Below are 17,543 nucleotides of genomic sequence, written 5' to 3'. Positions count from 1 at the left end.
AATAGCAATCGGTCTCTCGTTGCCGCGAGTAGTGAAGGAAAACGAATCTCTTCTTATTTTCGTTCTTTCTTTTTTTTTTTTTTTTTTTTTTTTTTTTTTTTTTGATTCATTTGTCCTTTTAACTAACGGTTACGAGGCAACAAGCTTTTAATAGCTTTATCTATTAAAAAAAAAAAAAAAGTTAAGCGTAGTTTCGTGACGATATTGTACATCATTGTACGTGAATCTGAGCAATTAATTGTGATCTATATAAAATATAATTGTATTGCATTGAAAAAAAATTCTCAGAAATTAAAAAATTTAAATCAATTTAAACATTGATAACATAACGTTACAATTATATTTGAATTTGAAACGAGATTCAATCAGATTTTAATCAAATTATAAACATGGTCACAAATTTATAATCGAATAATATTGTTCTACGTGTAATAAAAACGAATGTTATTTTCAATAAAACATATCACAGAAATATTTACGCAGAAAGTCATCAAAGTATATATGTGCAGGATTTTCAGAACTCGATTTATAATTCGGTTAAAATTTCGAGCGCACAGCCAATGCAAATTGTATTCGTGTTTTTCACAGTGACAGTGAAATAAGAACAAAATTATTTTCAGTGAACCGAGAAATGTACGAGGCATGATCGTCCTGGTTCCTGGCTTAATTTATTTGTATATCTAAAAAATAGCGCCGAATGTTTGTTTATTGTTAATAACGTTAGTAATGATACCATTTTTTATCGTACTTTTTTTTTTTTAATTTTTTGTTTTTTTTTTTTTTTTTTTTTGTTTTTTTGTTTTGCTTTCGTTTAAGTATTACACTACGGCGATGATCTAACGTTAATTTGTATTCGTGTGTTTGTCAGTTCTTACGAGGTTTGCTATATCGTTTATCTTTCTCTCTCTCTCTCTCTCTCTCTCTTTTTTTTTATCGAATAGTTAATTTCACGTTATCATGTTTTCCTGTTCTCAAATTCGACAAGCAAGCATTAGAGGAAAATCATGTTTCAAGAATTTTTTCGACGCTGAAAACATTCTTCGAGACGGCAACGAATTTTTATAACCTTAATCGAGTCAAGTATTGATCGTTGATTTATTTGAATTTTTAATATTTAATTGGATAAAATTCACAAAATTATTCACATAAAATATCCGTTTTGTAGCTTATTATGTTCGGTATACAACACATCACTTATTTCAAGGATTCATTCCTCGCACCTTATAAAAGTAATGATGACGTCAAATGTAAGGCGGGAACGTTTAAAGTATATTTTAAAATATGGAGAATATGGAAACATTGAAACACGCAATTAAGATGATAATAATAATATTAATAATAAATAATATATGATATAGAATACGATTCAATTTCCAGTCATGGTATTTTAAAACTTATTTTTTACCATTCATTGTAATGATTATTTAAAAAAAAGTGGCAATAACTTTTCGCTAAATAATGGTCCCAATGATCAATTGCTCGCTCTATAACTTTTTCTCTATAATCTTTTTTCTTTTTTTTTTTTTTAAACTTTTTTGGTTTAAAAAGTTTAAATGTCAATACGTTCGAACACTTCGTCTTTTCTTTTTTAAAAATTCTTCCTTCTTTCTTTTTTTTTTCTTTTTTTTTTTTTTGTTTCAATTAAAATTCGTTGACGGTGACGAAGAACGATGCACTTTGATAACCGTATAGATCTTTTCTCTTTTATTTCATTATTGACTATCGTTACGAGGTTCTCTAATTGTGATTAGAGTTTCGATTGACTGTCGTGTATTGTATTACAACATGAAAACGAGACAGGTATAGCTGTGAACATTATTGAATGTGCAGATCAAATTTGCCACCGACCATCCATCCGACCTGTTTAAATTAGTTGTTTCCGGTTTTCACGACACAGACGTGGTCTCTGTTCATTTGTGTTCCCCATATTATTGAACGTTGCATTCGAATATTGATTTGTTCGACAGAGACGAAAACGTATCGGACAATTTTCGAGCTGTTCCTTTCTCGTTGGAATGCGGTCAGAACCAGACTCGCTTAACTCATCGTTAATTAAATGATAGAAATTAAATATCTAAGAGAAAACAGTCACTATGACTAGGAACCTTATGCTTACAATTATATATATATATATATTGTATAAGAACGTGAAAAAATAATTGAATATATTTACACGTTTAACAGCCAATCTAGTCTTATAGAATTGAACGAAGGAATGTTAGGCAAGTCTATTTCTGACTTTTCGCTCAAATATTTTGTACAAGCAATGTACACGTGATTCAGATCTCTTATTAAAATTCAAAACCAACGTGTCTCTGTTATTCAAAGAGCACGTTTTTTTTTTTTTTTTTTTGAATATACTTTAAATAAATATTTCAAATATCTTGTTACTACAAGTTACGAAGAAACAAAGAGGAATTTCACTTCTACGTTTTGTTCCATTCCAATGTTAATTCCAAATCTTTCTTTTCCCTATTTATTTTATTTCTAAGTTTCGAATCAATTGCACGTTGCTGGTTGCACGTTGAACTTCTCGATCGAAGGGGTTCGACACCCTTTTGTTGAACAAACATGGCGCGAAGAAAATGTACACACGTTGCATCAACGTTATACGGCGATATATTTCCTTTCTCCCTTTGGTATCTCGTACAAAAAACTTAAATAGCTAAAGCTCGTTCGTTCTTGCGCCCGTTTAAACTTACTACTTAACGGGAACTAACCGTGTACATAATAATAATCGGTCGATCCTTAAGTGTTCTAATCGCTGAAAATGTTTCTCGTACCAAAATATCTTCTACAGTCGTTATAAAAACGCGTTTTTTTTCTTTTTTTTTCTTTTTTTTCTTTTTTTTTTCTCCTCCCTCCCCTCACGCGAAAGCAACAGCGACCAAATTAAATTAGAAGAACGACCAGTTCACCTATTATACTACAAGGACTAATAAGCCCATCGATTCAACCGGGGCAACCTAAGATAAAACGATACAATACAAGCGTAGCTCGTTGACTAGAGGATAAGTTATTATTTTATTTTATTATTATTATTTTTTTTTCTTTTCTTTTCTTTCTTTTTTTTTTTTTTTCTCCTTTTATTTTATTTTTGCGAGCTGGTGCTTGTGCTCTTTGGTTTTTCGTTCCATTCAGCTGAATATTTCTTTTTTCGCCGACATTCCTTTCGACGCTTCAGTTTCTTTTCTTTTCTTTTCTTCTTTTTTTTTTTTTTTGTTTTTTTATCGTTTAATTAATCATAACGCAGAAATACGTTCTAAAATTAATATCACGATTCGAGGTGTTCTACTTACGAGTGAAATATATGACGGATAAAAGAGCGACTAAGACGACTAAGAATAATAAAATCGAAGTTTTGATTCGCGTAAAAATACCTACATTTGCCCTTACAAACGTTGTTAAATATTTAACGAGATAACTCGACTATTCGCAACCACGTATTCATTCAATAGACTAGACTAGTTTAAAGGAATCTACCTACGTTTTGTGAGAATCATCATTTTACAAAAATCTCCAAATTTCTTTCGCTCACAACAACTTATTCATTAGGAACTCAACATTATAAAATCCAAGAAAACTGTTAATTAATCTAAACGAGAATTAAAAGAAATGACCGTAAATCTAGTAAGAGAATAAATATTTCGAAAAACTTATTCGACTAGAGTTTCCTTTGATCAATAATCGAAAGAATCTGACTAGAGACCAGTTGCTCGATTTGTAATTCTACGTCTGTCGAATTCCTTGACACACCTTTGTCCACCGTTTCTGTTGCAGAGAAAAAAAAAAAGAGAAAAAGTGGAAAAAATCGCGATCTCGTATACTTTTGACAACGAGGAAATTACAGGAGTACTGTTCTATAATTTAGGGGAGCGGAACGAGAGAGCGACCCTTTCGCTACCAATGGTCATTCCGGCATTCAACAGGTGGTCCAGTTTACGTGAAATGTTGATGAAAACCTTCGACGTGTGCCCATCCCCACCGCCTCCATTGTGCGGCGATGGAAGTTCGGAAAAAGGATGCCTCGAGGAAATTACACTTGCGTGGAAAGTTTTCCGCGGATTGGACACTGGTTTCGTATCGAATGTCAGACACTTCGACGAAGAAATGACTTTTTTCACGAGCGAATCATTTTATCTTTGATCGAGAATTTGAACGATCGTAGAAGAAGATTGGAGTATCTTATAGGATCGAAGAATAAGATGAGTGACGAAATATTAAGTTAAAGTGAGTAGATACTAGTGAAGTTTTTTTTTCTTTCTTTTTTTCTTTGATAAAGTTTATATACGTTGGATCACGTTGGTTCATCATAGATTCTGTTCTCGTTTTCTCATTTTAAATTGCAAGCTGGGGATAATAAGTTAGGATCAAATTGCTTTTTCCTAGATGGATTAGGGTTATTTATTTTGTATCTTCTATAATAGAGAGATACAAAAAATATATTTGCATATTATGAATTAAATTAGAGTACGTTTTGTAGATACATCACTTGATAATATTTTTATAATTAAGAAAATACGTGCAAATTCCTTTTTTCAACTGTATAGTCAAGATTACGTCATAAGTGATCTCATTTTCAGATGACATAAATTAAACTTTAATCAAATCCCCACTTAACAAATTAAAATGCTCTTGGAACATAATCTGTGTGTGTGTGTGTGTGTGTGTGTGTGTGTGTGTGTGTGTGTGTGTGTGTGTGTGTGTGTGTGTGTGTGTGTGCAACGAGATAGAAGAAGAAGTAAAATATATCTAAAGGATATCCTAACAATATGATAATGCTGACCCTGTCAGTCAATCGACTAGATTACATTTTTCAGTTTTCAGAAGAATTCGTGGAAAAAAACGAGCAAGAAGAACAAGATGAGAAGACGCCAAATTGCGATTTCTAAAAATCCTTAAGTATCAAAGAGGACGTCGCTATATCAACGAGATACTACTTCGAGCGTACATTATTTTCGTTGGATCTTCAAATCCTTCGGCTAGGATTGATCCGATTTCCATCGACGATCGGCGGATTCGAAATGAATTTTACTCACAAATTGATGGTCCCTCGATAGTATTGCATCGATTCTCGCCGCCGCTGTTCGTTCTCCGCGTCCTCTCTTTCACCGTACTTCAAAACCCTTAATCGGAAACCGAACGAGGCGTCGTTTCGTTTTCCATTTCGATGTCCCGCGAATATCGATTTTACCGGACAACGAACGGAGTTTTTTATCGTTTTTATCATGGACGAAAGGAATGTCGTTAGAATAGCATCGTACGCGTTCCGATGCGGATAAAATTGTCTTCTTAGCTTAGGACGATGTATCCCTGTAAATGTAATTCGAGAGTATTCGAGAGTTCGTCTCTTTTCCAGCTTTAAACGCGACTTTAACATCCACTTTTTTTTCCTATATAATAAACCTCACTTTTTGGGGCCAATCTCGCACGAAGAACGAAACGATCCTTGATCGTTTTACAGGAAAGATGACGTTTCATCTTCGAACACGTGTTCGTTCTTTGTTTGTTCTTTTTCGTTCGATTATTTGGATCGTGATTTGAAATGCGTTTGAAATCGTTTGCTTACCCAGAAATGAGAATACGATGCGTTGGTGTTCAACGATGAAGGATCACTGTTGTTGTCAATCTCTAAGACGAGAGTATTTCCGTTGTTTCTATATATTTCATGGATCATCCCTTCCTTTCACTAGCTCGATCAAACGAATCGTGAATTTTCTTATAAGTTTACGAAAGGAAGGGAGAAACAATGAATTCGTCATCGTTATAGATCTATTTCCAGACGGATCGATATCGACCTACCGACGAGAATTCGCACCTTGGAGAAATTGCTTCTTTGGTCTTTTGCACGACGTGTCGTTAACTGGAAACAGAAATTCGAACTATGATTAATAATCCGAGAATATTGAATAAATAAAATTAAAAAAAAATTGTCATTTCTATCCTCTTCTAACTTCGTTTCTCTCGATTCTAACCTATAATACTTTCCTTCTAACAAATTCGAATGTTTTCAATATTCACTATAAGCTAAACAATTTTATAATTCTAATTCAAATTCGAGTATTTTCGCTCGCTATAATTCACATTTTAGTTTAAATAAACTTAATAATAATAATAAATTTCAATAATTCAAAGATCTTCCAAATCCTCGCCAGTTACCAACAGTATTCAACGACCTACTTGATCGTAACCAGCGACACGAGCGCCAACTGTTGCCCAACGAATCGAACGAATCTACTGTGGCGCATCTAGGTCGTTGCTGGGCTCATCGTTCTCCCTCTGGCAGGCGGACTCCAAGTGTTTATTCAAGTAAGACTTGAGCGCGAACGATTTGTGGCACTTGTGACATTCGTAATTCTTGTCCGCGGAATGGGTCTGCATGTGGGCGCGGAGATTGGACCGATCGGCGAACGCTTTGCCGCAGTGCGCGCACCCGTAAGGCTTCTCCCCCGTGTGACTTCTCAGATGGCCTTGCAGCAACCACGGCCTGGAGAACATCTTGCCGCACACGCCGCAACTGTGCGTCAGCTTGTGGGTGAGCACGTGCATCGCCAGGGCCGGCATACTGACGTACGCCTTGCCGCAGTGGATGCATTTCTTCGCCGATTGCGAGTCGATGCTACGATGGGTTTGTTTGTGTCGCGACAGGTTCGACGAGGTCGCGTATTGTTTACCTGAAAGCAGAGAATTTCTGTCCTGAATACTGATCCTGACCTGAAAGTACTCTCTTCTCGGATTTCCCTGCCAATTCCTGTCCTCAATCAACAATTTCTCCGACAACCTACCGCACTCGCAGCAGACGTAACGTCCAATTTTCGACGTCTCGGGCGTTTCGACCGGTTCTGTCTCCTGCGTCTTCTGAGCAGGTATGATCTTCTTGTTCTTCGATCTTCCATCGGCCACCAGTAAAGTGTCGTAAGTATAACTGGCCGGTTTCACTTCGGTTTGCTCGGTCACGGTCTGCACCTCCTTGTCCTTCTGACTAGGCTGCGAGTTGGGATTGTTGTTCTCGATATCGCTGCTGCATTCGGAGGTAGGCGGCGTCAACGGTGGCGCCGCCTCTATGCTCTGATGGGATTGCTGTTGTTGAGCTAGAGGTTGGGGCGGTTGTTGTTGAGCGGCGACAATCGGTGTGCACGGAATGGACGGTGTGCTGTAAGTGAGCAGAATCTCTTGAACAGGGGACAGAGGGATGAACACGCTGCCCGTTTGTTGAACTATCGTCGCGCTGGGCTCGTAAATGATGCTCGCGGTGGGCGTCTGTTGTTGTTGTTGTTGTTGTTGGTGATGGTGGTGGTGGTGGTGGTGGTGCGTATAGACGGTCGAGCTTGCCAGGTCGATGGTATTCACCTGGTAGATCGGTTGATCAGGCTGATACACCGTCATCTCTTGTATGTCCGTAGCAGGCGATTCTATCACGCTCTGTGGCCCGATCGCGACGCTAGGTGGCGGTAAAGGCGGGAGAGACCTCGACAGTTCCAACAAGTCGTGAGCAGCTTCGGTCTCGGCCGCGGAACGATCCTTGAACATCGAAGACACGTAATTGGTGATCACGTTGCCGTTATTCGACCTCGATTCGTTGGAATGATCCGTTGTTGTTTCTTCGACGGTGTGATACGGCGTGGCGGTGCTCGAAGGAGGGGAAGGTTCTCCGGGGGGTGAGTGATGTTCGGGCATGTGTTGTTGATAGTTCGTATGAGCTGTTCTGGACGGTGATCTGGGAGCTGTGAAAGGCAACGTGGACGTTGCGTTCTCGACACTCAAGGCGATCGATTCTGTTTGCGACGCCGCTATCGTGCAAGATGAGCCTGTAGTGGCGCAGGTAATCACCGTTGGAGATGTTGCCTCCGTTCGAGCAGTAATCGGAGGCTCTGCGCCCGCATTGCTCGTCGTCATATCCACGTTCGTCGACTCGTCCACCTTGGAGACGTCCTGCTCGAGCGTCTTCGTTCCTGCCTTCGTCGTGTCTTGAGACTGCGTGCTCAGGTATTCTGTAACACGAGATATATCTATTTGACAAGTATCTCTCGATGCGTCCGAGTCGATCTTGATTTTCAGGAGGAAATGACGCTGTTACCACGATTCGATCGATAAATAAAATCTAAAATCTTTGCATTTTTAACTAATTTTTCAAACTCGGGGCAAACTCGATAACTATAGTTGCCTTCTCTCTCTCTGTAAAAGAATAGCGAGCGAAGAAAAGAGAGCAAGGAAGGGGGAAAAAAGCACAAAGGAAGACAGTAACTTTGAGCAAAGCAGTGGAAACCGCATCGTCAACCCCATTTCACCCGTTTAGCCCGCGACAATGCGATATTAACGAGACAACTGAGGAGCGGCGCGTAACTCGATTTCTTAATTTGACTTTTTAATCGAGATTTAACGAGCGAAGTGGAAAACGGTCGAAAGTGGGGGAGAGCCGAGTTCTGTTGTCGACGTGCCAACGAAAGAGTGTCGAACATCGTTGGCGAAGTGGTAGCAAGAGGGAGTGATGGAGGAGGATCAGGGATTATGACGGCAAGCATGTTGGAAACGAGGTCAAAGGGGATGGGTGGATGGCCAAGGGAAGTGTACGAGCGAGCGGATATAAAATTTCACGATAACTCGGTTATGAAACTGCGTGTTTCGCTCGAGCAGTGATCCTCTTGTGTCCTCTTGCTTCCCTTTTCTTTTCTAAATCGTTTCGCGAGTCTCGATCGCGCATATTCCCGCTACTTTCCAGGGAAAAAGTTTCTTCTTAACAATTGACGCGACAACGCGTTAAGCCTGTAACTTTTTTTTAAGAGGTTCGAGCTTGCTCTTTCTAGCGATATTAAATTCGTGAATTAATTTAAAGAGCAAGTATTTGGATAATTTTGAAACATTTAATTTTTCAATTTATCAAATCGTTAATTCGTTAAAATTAATCGAACGAATTGTGCTCAATTAATTGAATCGAAGGATCAATCTATCTCGAAAAGAAGATTAAATCTATTTTAAATATATCAATCGATATAAATTGAAATATTTCTTGAAAACTTGTGAACGAAATCTTCGATTCGATAAAATCTATCTTTTATCTAAGACAATTTAAAATCCATTTGCCTAATTCCTCGAGATTTCACGATTGTGATCGTTCGATCGATCAAATGTTGGAGAAGTTAAGGGTATACACGGTCTTTGCTGCTCCGTTAACATCTCCGCCGAATCTTTTGCACGTGATACTTTTTCATTCACTCGTTTACGAAGCATAAATCCTGAACAAAGCGAGATATAGTTGGAAACTGGTGGCATCGGGACAATTCTAACAATTAATGCAGCTTCGTCGTGGCAGTTACCCGCGAATTACTACGACGTGACGACGTCGGTATCTCCAGGCTTAAATATGGTCCATGATCCTCGCCATTTTTCTTTCTGCGAGTGCACAATTTTATTTTCACATGTATTTTTACACGTATATTTTAACTTTTATTGATTTTTTTTTTTTCTTTTGAATCGTGTGTTTTCGAAACACATTTAGCCTGGATCAAACATTCGTTTTGTATTTGGAAATAATTTTTAGAGAAAAATTCAAGAATTCATATTGAGAGTTCATATTAATCTTTTTCCAGAAAAGCAGGAGAAAAATATTTTATCTTTAATCGTATTTAATCAAACGATGAAATTGTGATGAATTTGACGAGCGAAATTGAATAACAATTGTTTCTATCATTTTCAAGGAATAATTTTCATCCCTTTAATATAGAAGATTGTAAAATATTTTTAACGAAGTAATTCGAGGTTACAATTCAGCTCAATTGATGGACAAATTATATTAAATAATTTTTTAATTGTTATATTGAATTTAATTTTTCAAAATTCTTGATCGAAAATGATTAACTTTTATCTTATTGAAAACTATTGAAAAATCGTTTTTGAAGAATCTAATCAGGATTCACGTATATAAATTAATTTTTCTTGTTATCAATTTTGTTTTAATCGAATGTAAGAGAACTCAATACGCATATTATAACTTGTGAACTTTGGTAAATTTATTATAAAATATAGTATTGTTTGTAATTTTATTAACATTTCATCTAGATAATAGATAATTCAATTGTGCAACAACGTTTTGATATACGTTTGATATTTGCAAGGAACGACATTAAGAATAGATAAAAATACGGAGGCAATTTTGCTAGCATTTTGCTAGCATGCAGAAACTTTTCTTGCCAACGATGAAACACGCGTCCGTGCAGCGCGCCGACACGAGACGAACGATATATGGCTACAGGGTGAATCAATACAGCGGGCCTTTATGGAACAAATAGTAGAAACATTCGTATTAATTGAACGTAATAGGTTAAAATATCGATCAATTTTTCTTTAATCATTTACGATATTTCTTTTTCTTTTTTTTTTTTTTTAGATATTTATACGCAAGTGTCTTGTGTTCAATTGACGTCTAAGAAAAGTACACGTTACATTTTATAAAAATTTTACAAATAGGAAAACAATGTAGCAATCAAAGAGGCAATTGATGTAGTATATTTGAAGAAGATGAAAGAAGGTTAATGGATATGTTATGAAATGCAACGTACGTCTTTTTTCTAGACATTCTTTGAGTAAATTTAGATTATTTATTCTGACAAGCGTGACAAAATGATAAGATATTTTAACTTTAAGAAAAGCAATATAGAAATAATGTTTAAAATTATTCTTGCTACTATAATGAATTCACTCGGAAATCAAATTGATTGAATTTCATTTTTTTTCTTTTGATTTAAATTCTAAGACATACAATTAAGCAATATTTGTATTTTTAGAAACCAATTTTAACATAAGAATGAATCCAAACAAATTTGACAAAGGATAAAACATGTATAAACAACGAGAACGAAGGATTCAAATTTTCAATGCTTAAAAACTCATATCTACCATACTTACTTCGTCGTGACAAATAATCAATCGACACAAAAATCACGAACCTACATCCATTCCATCGTGAATATTCCGCTTATCCTTCGAAGAATCTTCGACGGCTGTTTAATTACCATTACCAAGGAGCCATAATTGGGAGGGACTATGAACCGTACCTTGAGCAACAGGGGGTGCGACGCTCCCTTCTATGGGCGAGACCGGGATCTGCATGGTGGTCGGTGATGGCGTGCTCCTTCCGCGACCCCAGCTCTCGAATCCTCTGGCAACGTTGCTTATGTACTTGTTGCACAGAGCTTTCTTCACCATGTAACAACGCGGCATCTTGGCTGTGTTCGTTTCTTTCCAGTCCTATCAAACTAATTAGAAAACGTTTCAGAGTTTGCTCGCACGATATCTCGATTCCTTCGAAGATAATTTTTAGATCCACGTTTTACCCTTCGACGAGATTATTTATTGTCTCTTCGATGAAATTCGAATATTTGTTCTGTCTTTTTACTCTTTCTGTTCCAAGATCAGATCGATCGAGCACCCGGATCGATGTCGTCCTGGTGGTCTCTGGTGGTAGAGGAGCCACCAGGATTACGATCGATTCACCGATCGATGGCCTCCTCAGCCGAGCACCTCGTTTCGCCTCATCTTCCCTCTAAACTTCCTCTTCTCGTTAACCAATTCCACCTTGTGTCCTTGCTGCGTTGATTGGAACACGGTGTTCCAAATGTGTTTTGTACGGGCGTCTCTCGAGAGGAATTAGCCGAGCTCGGTGCAATTGTATCGGTATCGATTGGTCCGAATGGGATAACTTCCGTGTGGCGGGCTACCGGAAACGTACGATTCCGATCGGAAGTTGCCGCGTGTGTACATATATTTTGTGTGTGTGTGTGTGTGTACGTGTATTTTAATTCTAGACGTCGTTGCACGATTTCAAAGGGAACTACGTGTATATACACACTTATCTTTGCGTATATAACTGTATGTATATATATATATATATATAACTATGTATGCCTGTGTATAGACACAGTACGCGCACAGATACGCGTACAGATTTATTATTAAAATTTTTATATTAAAATATCTCTTCGGCGAAACGAGTCGATGCAACTCGAGGCCCGACTGGATACTTCTTCCGGTCGTCTTGGGACGAGTATCCGGAAGTTCGCGCTGGAAACTTCGTTTCGACTTGGGAAACACTTGGCCCAAAAGCGCGGCGTGTGCTTCGCAGTCGAGATCGTTTCGGTGAGCCGGGTATTTATACGTAGAGAGCAAGAAAGGAAAGATTCAGTTTCTTGCTTTGCTTCTTCTTCTTCCTATTTTGTTTCCTTTTTTCTCTCTTTTTTTTTTTTTTCTTTTATTAGATTCTCTTTGTTCGCTTTACCTTGTTTGTAGTATTGCTTTCGTTGTATTCGCGGGTGGAAGATTACGTTTTCCTTTTCCCCCTATTCTCCGCCTACCTCTGCCCTGTTCTCCGCTCTCCGTTGCCTCCGGTGCTCGTTCTCCTTCCTTGGACAAATCTTCCAGCTTCTACACGCCTCATAATTAATAAATAAATAATTCTAACGAACCTATGCTATCCCTTTTTTTAATGTTCGCAGTTCGTAGTAGTAAAAATGTACGTGTACTTCATATCGTTTGTCTCTCCCTCTCCCTCTCTCTCTCTCCCTCTCTCTCTCGATTCGTTCTCAACTCCGACAGTCTACTCGCCTGGCTGATCCGAGCACCGTTCCATTACGCCGGCAACACTTTCGCGCAATATCGCGTTGGTCGGGCGTGTCCATTCTTGCGACAATACCCTCATCTCGCCGATTTCGAGAATGCGGCGAGCCCGGGGCAAATATTAATGGTCGACGCGGCTGTTATCCGCTTAATTGTTGAGAAATCGATCGAAGTCGAAGAACGAATCTTATCTTCCACTTGCTGTTGACGAATTTTTCTTTACGATGCCGTAGAAGAGGAATTTATCGTCAAAGATGCGTGCATATTCGATTCGTTTCTTCGTTTCGTTTCAATACATCCGCGATTCCATGGCGAAGAAAACCGAAATTCAGAGGCGAAGAGAGGCGGCGAGAGATGTTGTTCAAGCGTTCGAGTTCAGCCTCGAAGTTCAAAGTTCAGATGTTGTAATAACTCCTCTTTTTTCGAAAGGCGAAAGTGACTTGTGCGTCGCGAAGGCAGGCGAGGTGTGCCTTTTGCAGGGACGAGCAACAAGTTGGACAACAGGTCCGCGATGTTTGTGTATCCGTACGTGTGCGCTGTCGCCTTACGTGTGTAGTCGATAACTCCCCCTGGTAAGTGGTCCCCTCTCCCCTTTCTCTCCTCCTCGCTCTCCCACTCCTACCTCCGTCCTCTTGTCTTTCTTTTTCTCTCTCTCTCTCTCTCTCTCTCTCTCTCTCTCTCTCTCTCTCTCTCTCTTTCTTAAACGAGAGACGTTTTGAGGAGAGACGTTGAGCGGAAGAACGATTCCTTCCTTCCTTCGACGATTTTTCCTTTCCACCGATGGTGGAGATGAAACCACGGGTGAAAGAAGGAAGCCGCGTGCGTGCCGCAAGCTACAACTCTGCCCTCGTGCGGCTGAGTTCGCGTGTCTCGTCGCAGCCTTGTATCGTCCACGTACTCGGCCAGAGCCACGTACTCGTTCGTTCCCACCACCTCGTTTCTCCTCCACGCACCTTCTTCCTTCTCCTTCTCCTCCTTCTCCACCACTTTCTCTATATAACGTAGAAATAATTCAAGCTCTCTTCGAGGTAGGCCAGCCAGGCTAGGCTAGCCTCGCTTACTCGGTTACTCGGGGCTTCGGTGGTTCGATACGAGCCTGGGTTGTCGTGGTGCAAGGAAACAACGAGGCTCGCATCACAGGCGACGTGTATTCAACGACGCGTTGTTGGAATAGGTGTTGGTAGGTGTGTAGTCAGCAAGGAGAAGCGATTCACGAGAGAAGAGGAGAGAGAGAGAGAGAGAGAGGAGCGCGACATGGACGAGCAGGGCGCGATTACGAGCACGACGCGCGGTTGGCCGACCGGGTAACGACCGATCGAGCCGGCCCGTCCATTTTAGTTGCGTTCGACGGGACGCGAGGCACACACCGGAGGCGAACGTCTACGGGCACGAAGATCGAAGATGAAGATGTACCACCTGTGGGCGCAGAAGCAACAATTGTCCGCCGTGTATCGCGGTGGAGGGTAGCCCGACTACATGGCTCGTACCGGGTGTGGCTGGGGTGCAACTGCCAATGCAGCGTCGTCGAGCAGCGTCGGCCCGCGTCCTGGGCGCCTGCGTCCTTTCCTCCTCGCTTCGTGCAGAGCTCCTTCTCGCCCCGCGGCTTGGCCGGTATCGCCCTCTCTCTCCCTCTCCAACACTCCTCCTCTTCCACCCATTTTCTTCCCCTCCTTCTCTCTCTCACTCTCTCTCTTTCTCCCTTTCCTCGTTTCGTTCCGTTCCATCCACCACTTTCCAATCCTCTTCCGTCCATCCCGTCCACCTTCTCTCTCTCTCTCTCTCTCTCTCTCTCTCTCTATTCGTCCGCGTTCAGTTTCACATCCTCGTCCACCCCCCTTTCTTCGCTCCGCACGATTTCCTCGCTTCTCCCTCTCCTTTCAACTCGACCAACCACCCCTCTCTCCCTCCCTCCCTGTCGTACGAGCGGCTCGCTCTCCGTTTCGCTTTTGCTCCGTTCCCCACCTCCGCCACACTCGTCGAGCTGCCACGCCGTCGCACGCACACGAACGCGCGCGCGCCTGTGTGCATGCGGATGTAACGTGTAAGCGCATACCGGCACCGCCGCGTATACCGTAAAGCTTGGCCGGATCGAGGGGGGAGGAGGAGGGGGGTTTGGAACGAGGAAGCTGAGCCGAAGAGGGAGAGAAGTTATCCCGGAGGGGGTAACCCGCCACCCCCTTTGCCGATGTGGCTCTTGCCCATCGATTTTGTACGAGTTCGGGGCCGGAGCAACACCTGTTACCGCGTCGGATGGGAACGATGGGCGGCGGTGCGGGAGGAGCAGGTGGTGTAGGGGAATTGATGGCGCGAGAGGGTGCTCGCGAGGCGAGTTTTGGCGAGATGAAGAGGGAAATAGCTGGTGGATAGTGACACGGGGAGAGGAGTGGAATGGAGGAGGGGGGATACTGGATGAATAGAAGGCGGCCGTGTACAAGTGGAGGACGACGCTATACGGCGAACGCGTGTAAGCGAGACGAAGAAGGTGTATACGTATACACGTCCATCGAATGGAGAGAAAGTATAAAGTGGAGAATGGTGGGAAGGAGACAGAGCTTGCGGGAATTTTCGTCAGGGAGAAGGACACGGATGGTAAACAGAGACGGAGGGTGGCGAAGCAGGATGAAGGAGCGGGTAGCGCGGGTAGGTGAGAACGTGCGAGGAAAGAAGACGAGGATAATGGAGGAGGGCGGCGAGGCGGAGGAGGAAGAGAGAAAGGAGACGTCGGCGGCGGGCAAATAGCGACGTCGAGGAAACGCCGACGCCAATCGATAGCACCGACCCCGGCGTCGTGCCGCGTCCGCTGCCGGGGTTTTGCGATAGCGCATCGTGTTCACCTTTTCTCTTTCGCTCCACTCTCCTTCCTCCTCTCTCGTTCCAAGAGGAAGAGAGAAGATCCTTCTCCTCGCCAGCTTTCCGCTCTCTCCTTTTGCTTTTTCCTCTCTGCTCACTTCTCTCTCTCTCTCCCCCTCTTTCCACGCTTTGTTGCAGGCATTTTCCCTTCGCCTCGTGGCTATGTAAGTTTGCGAGGTCTTCGTTGCGCCTCCAGGTTTTCGTCCCTCTTCGTCCACGTGGTTGTGTGCAGCAGGGGGAGGAGGAGGAGGATGCCGCGATGGTTTGTATGCGTACCTTATAATCTCGACGCTTATTCTCGGACCGTCATCTAACCGCTCGTATCGTCTGCGTCGCTCCTCCTTTTCATCCCTTTTCTCGCTTCCTCTCTTTATTTATCCCTTATATGTTTTCCTTGGTTCAAGGGATGCCTTGGTTAAAGGGTATGTACGATTCTCTTCTTCTTTCTTTTTTCCTCCTACTTCTCTTCCACGCTGGCGTCGATTTAATGATACCGAGGAGGAGTGGTTGAAATTCCTCGTTGGAGAGGAGAAGTTTTTGGCTCTAACTGCTGCCAGTTGGGGTGGGGAAGCACACGGTGGCGGAAGAAAGTTTAAGACAGAGAGTTTTGATGGATTATTGTACCGTAAGGTATTAAATGGACAACGATTAATCCGTTGCAATTGTCTATGTATTAGGGGAATTAGCTCGGGGTGATCTATCAGGTAAGTAATCGTTTTAAATTTTTCCCCTGAGTTACTGCTACTACTACTCATTCAATCTATCTTATATTCGATATCATTGGATTGCGATTCAAAATAATTCAATAACGCATAACGTCTTCAAAGAAACAAAGACTCTGTTATCAAGATTAATTAAATTAAAATTCCACGATGATTGATCATCCTAAAAAAAAAAAAAAAATCTTCGACGAGAAAACGTCGAAGAAGAAGAAATTCCTCGAGAATTGTTCGAGGGATATATATATATAGTTGGTTTTTGACATAACGAATTCACGTGTAGCAAGGTATTTCGATTGTGGAAGCTCGAGCGTGGGTGGAAAAAAAATTATCGTTGAATGGAGAAAGGAAATTTAAAGGGCGTCTTTTCATAGATTAACGGGATTCAATCCTTTTTCCACGCGTTCTTCTTCGATATTCGCTCGATTCAATCGCTTTAAAAAAAAAAAAAAAAAAAAAAAAAAGGGATATCGTATACTTTTAGTTTTTTCCCCCATTTTCGCGAAATGTTCTTATTAATATTTATCGGGACCGATTTCAAGCCCCGACAACGAGACAATTAAAACGCTGAACCGAATTCAACGTAAGCCCCGAGGATTAAAGGAAGTCTGATTAGCGAATCGTGTTACCGTTTGATCTTCAATTAAACGGTAGAATTCGCGATTGCTACTCATCTCACGTCCTCGTGAAAATGAACAGCCTTAGAATTAAACTCTGTTTATCCTTCCTTTTCTCTCTCTCTCTCTCTTTACGTATGGTAAAATCATTTGAAACTTTTTACCGCATGTACATATGGCATATATAAAACGTATAGAAATATATATTTGAGATAATCGATCTCGTTATTTTTCTTTTAACGAAAATTCATTTTAATTCAAAAAAAAGTAGTTTCTAAATTTTTCCATGTATCATAAAGATAAATAAAAGATGGATCGAGCCGGTTTCCAAACATCTTGGCTTATTTTTCTTCGGAAGACGTCTGACAAAGTGCTTTGTTTGCGGAAGACCAGTTGCTCGCGAATAAGATTTGCATGCGAAGGGTTATTACGCGATATGCGGAATATTTTATGGAATATTTCCACGTGGCACGTCAAATAACAGAATTGTTAAAACTTGTACCCTCAGGTGGAATGTAAACGTGGAAACGTTTTGCGAGATAATATTGTTAGAGAGGGATGTGTTTATCACATCCGCGTGCCGGTACACGTTGAAACTTGTAAACGCGTCAGCGTATGGGATACCGTGAGTGGAACTGACGTAGAAAACTTCATTCTTTATTTTAGTATCCTTTAATGGAAAGCTTTTACGGTATACATTGCAGCCTTAATTTAATGCTTTTAATATTTCTCGTGTTACCTCTCCACC

At 41.0% G+C, this 17,543-nt stretch overlaps 1 protein-coding gene across 1 annotated transcript; it reads right to left on the bottom strand.

Moving 5' to 3' along the window:
* Window positions 1-5,730: 5,730 nt before the first annotated feature.
* Window positions 5,731-14,123, bottom strand: LOC100867281 (uncharacterized). The gene is made up of 4 exons (XM_003693557.4): window positions 11,052-14,123; window positions 6,786-7,991; window positions 6,181-6,674; window positions 5,731-5,863 (listed from the first exon to the last, which is right to left on the bottom strand). Exons 1-3 carry the CDS (start codon window positions 11,215-11,217, stop codon window positions 6,235-6,237), a joined length of 1,812 nt encoding a protein of 603 aa, XP_003693605.2. The 5' UTR covers window positions 11,218-14,123; the 3' UTR covers window positions 5,731-5,863; window positions 6,181-6,234.
* Between the last annotated feature and the right edge of the window lie 3,420 nt (window positions 14,124-17,543).

Source organism: Apis florea, unplaced genomic scaffold, assembly GCF_048593485.1.
Source record: "Apis florea isolate Af1SG1 unplaced genomic scaffold, ASM4859348v1 contig_3493_pilon, whole genome shotgun sequence".
NCBI lineage: Eukaryota > Metazoa > Arthropoda > Insecta > Hymenoptera > Apidae > Apis > Apis florea.
Note: the sequence above shows the minus strand (reverse complement) of the source record. Positions and strands in the feature narration are given on the sequence as shown.

Excerpts from the sequence above, each read along its gene's own strand:
- LOC100867281 (XM_003693557.4), bottom strand. The coding sequence starts at position 11,217 with ATGCCGCGTTGTTACATGGTGAAGAAAGCTCTGTGCAACAAGTACATA. Across the intron at positions 7,992-11,051 it reads CGCACCCCCTGTTGCTCAAG|AATACCTGAGCACGCAGTCT; the intron begins GTACGGTTCATA and ends CTCGTGTTACAG. Across the intron at positions 6,675-6,785 it reads TTACGTCTGCTGCGAGTGCG|GTAAACAATACGCGACCTCG; the intron begins GTAGGTTGTCGG and ends CTCTGCTTTCAG.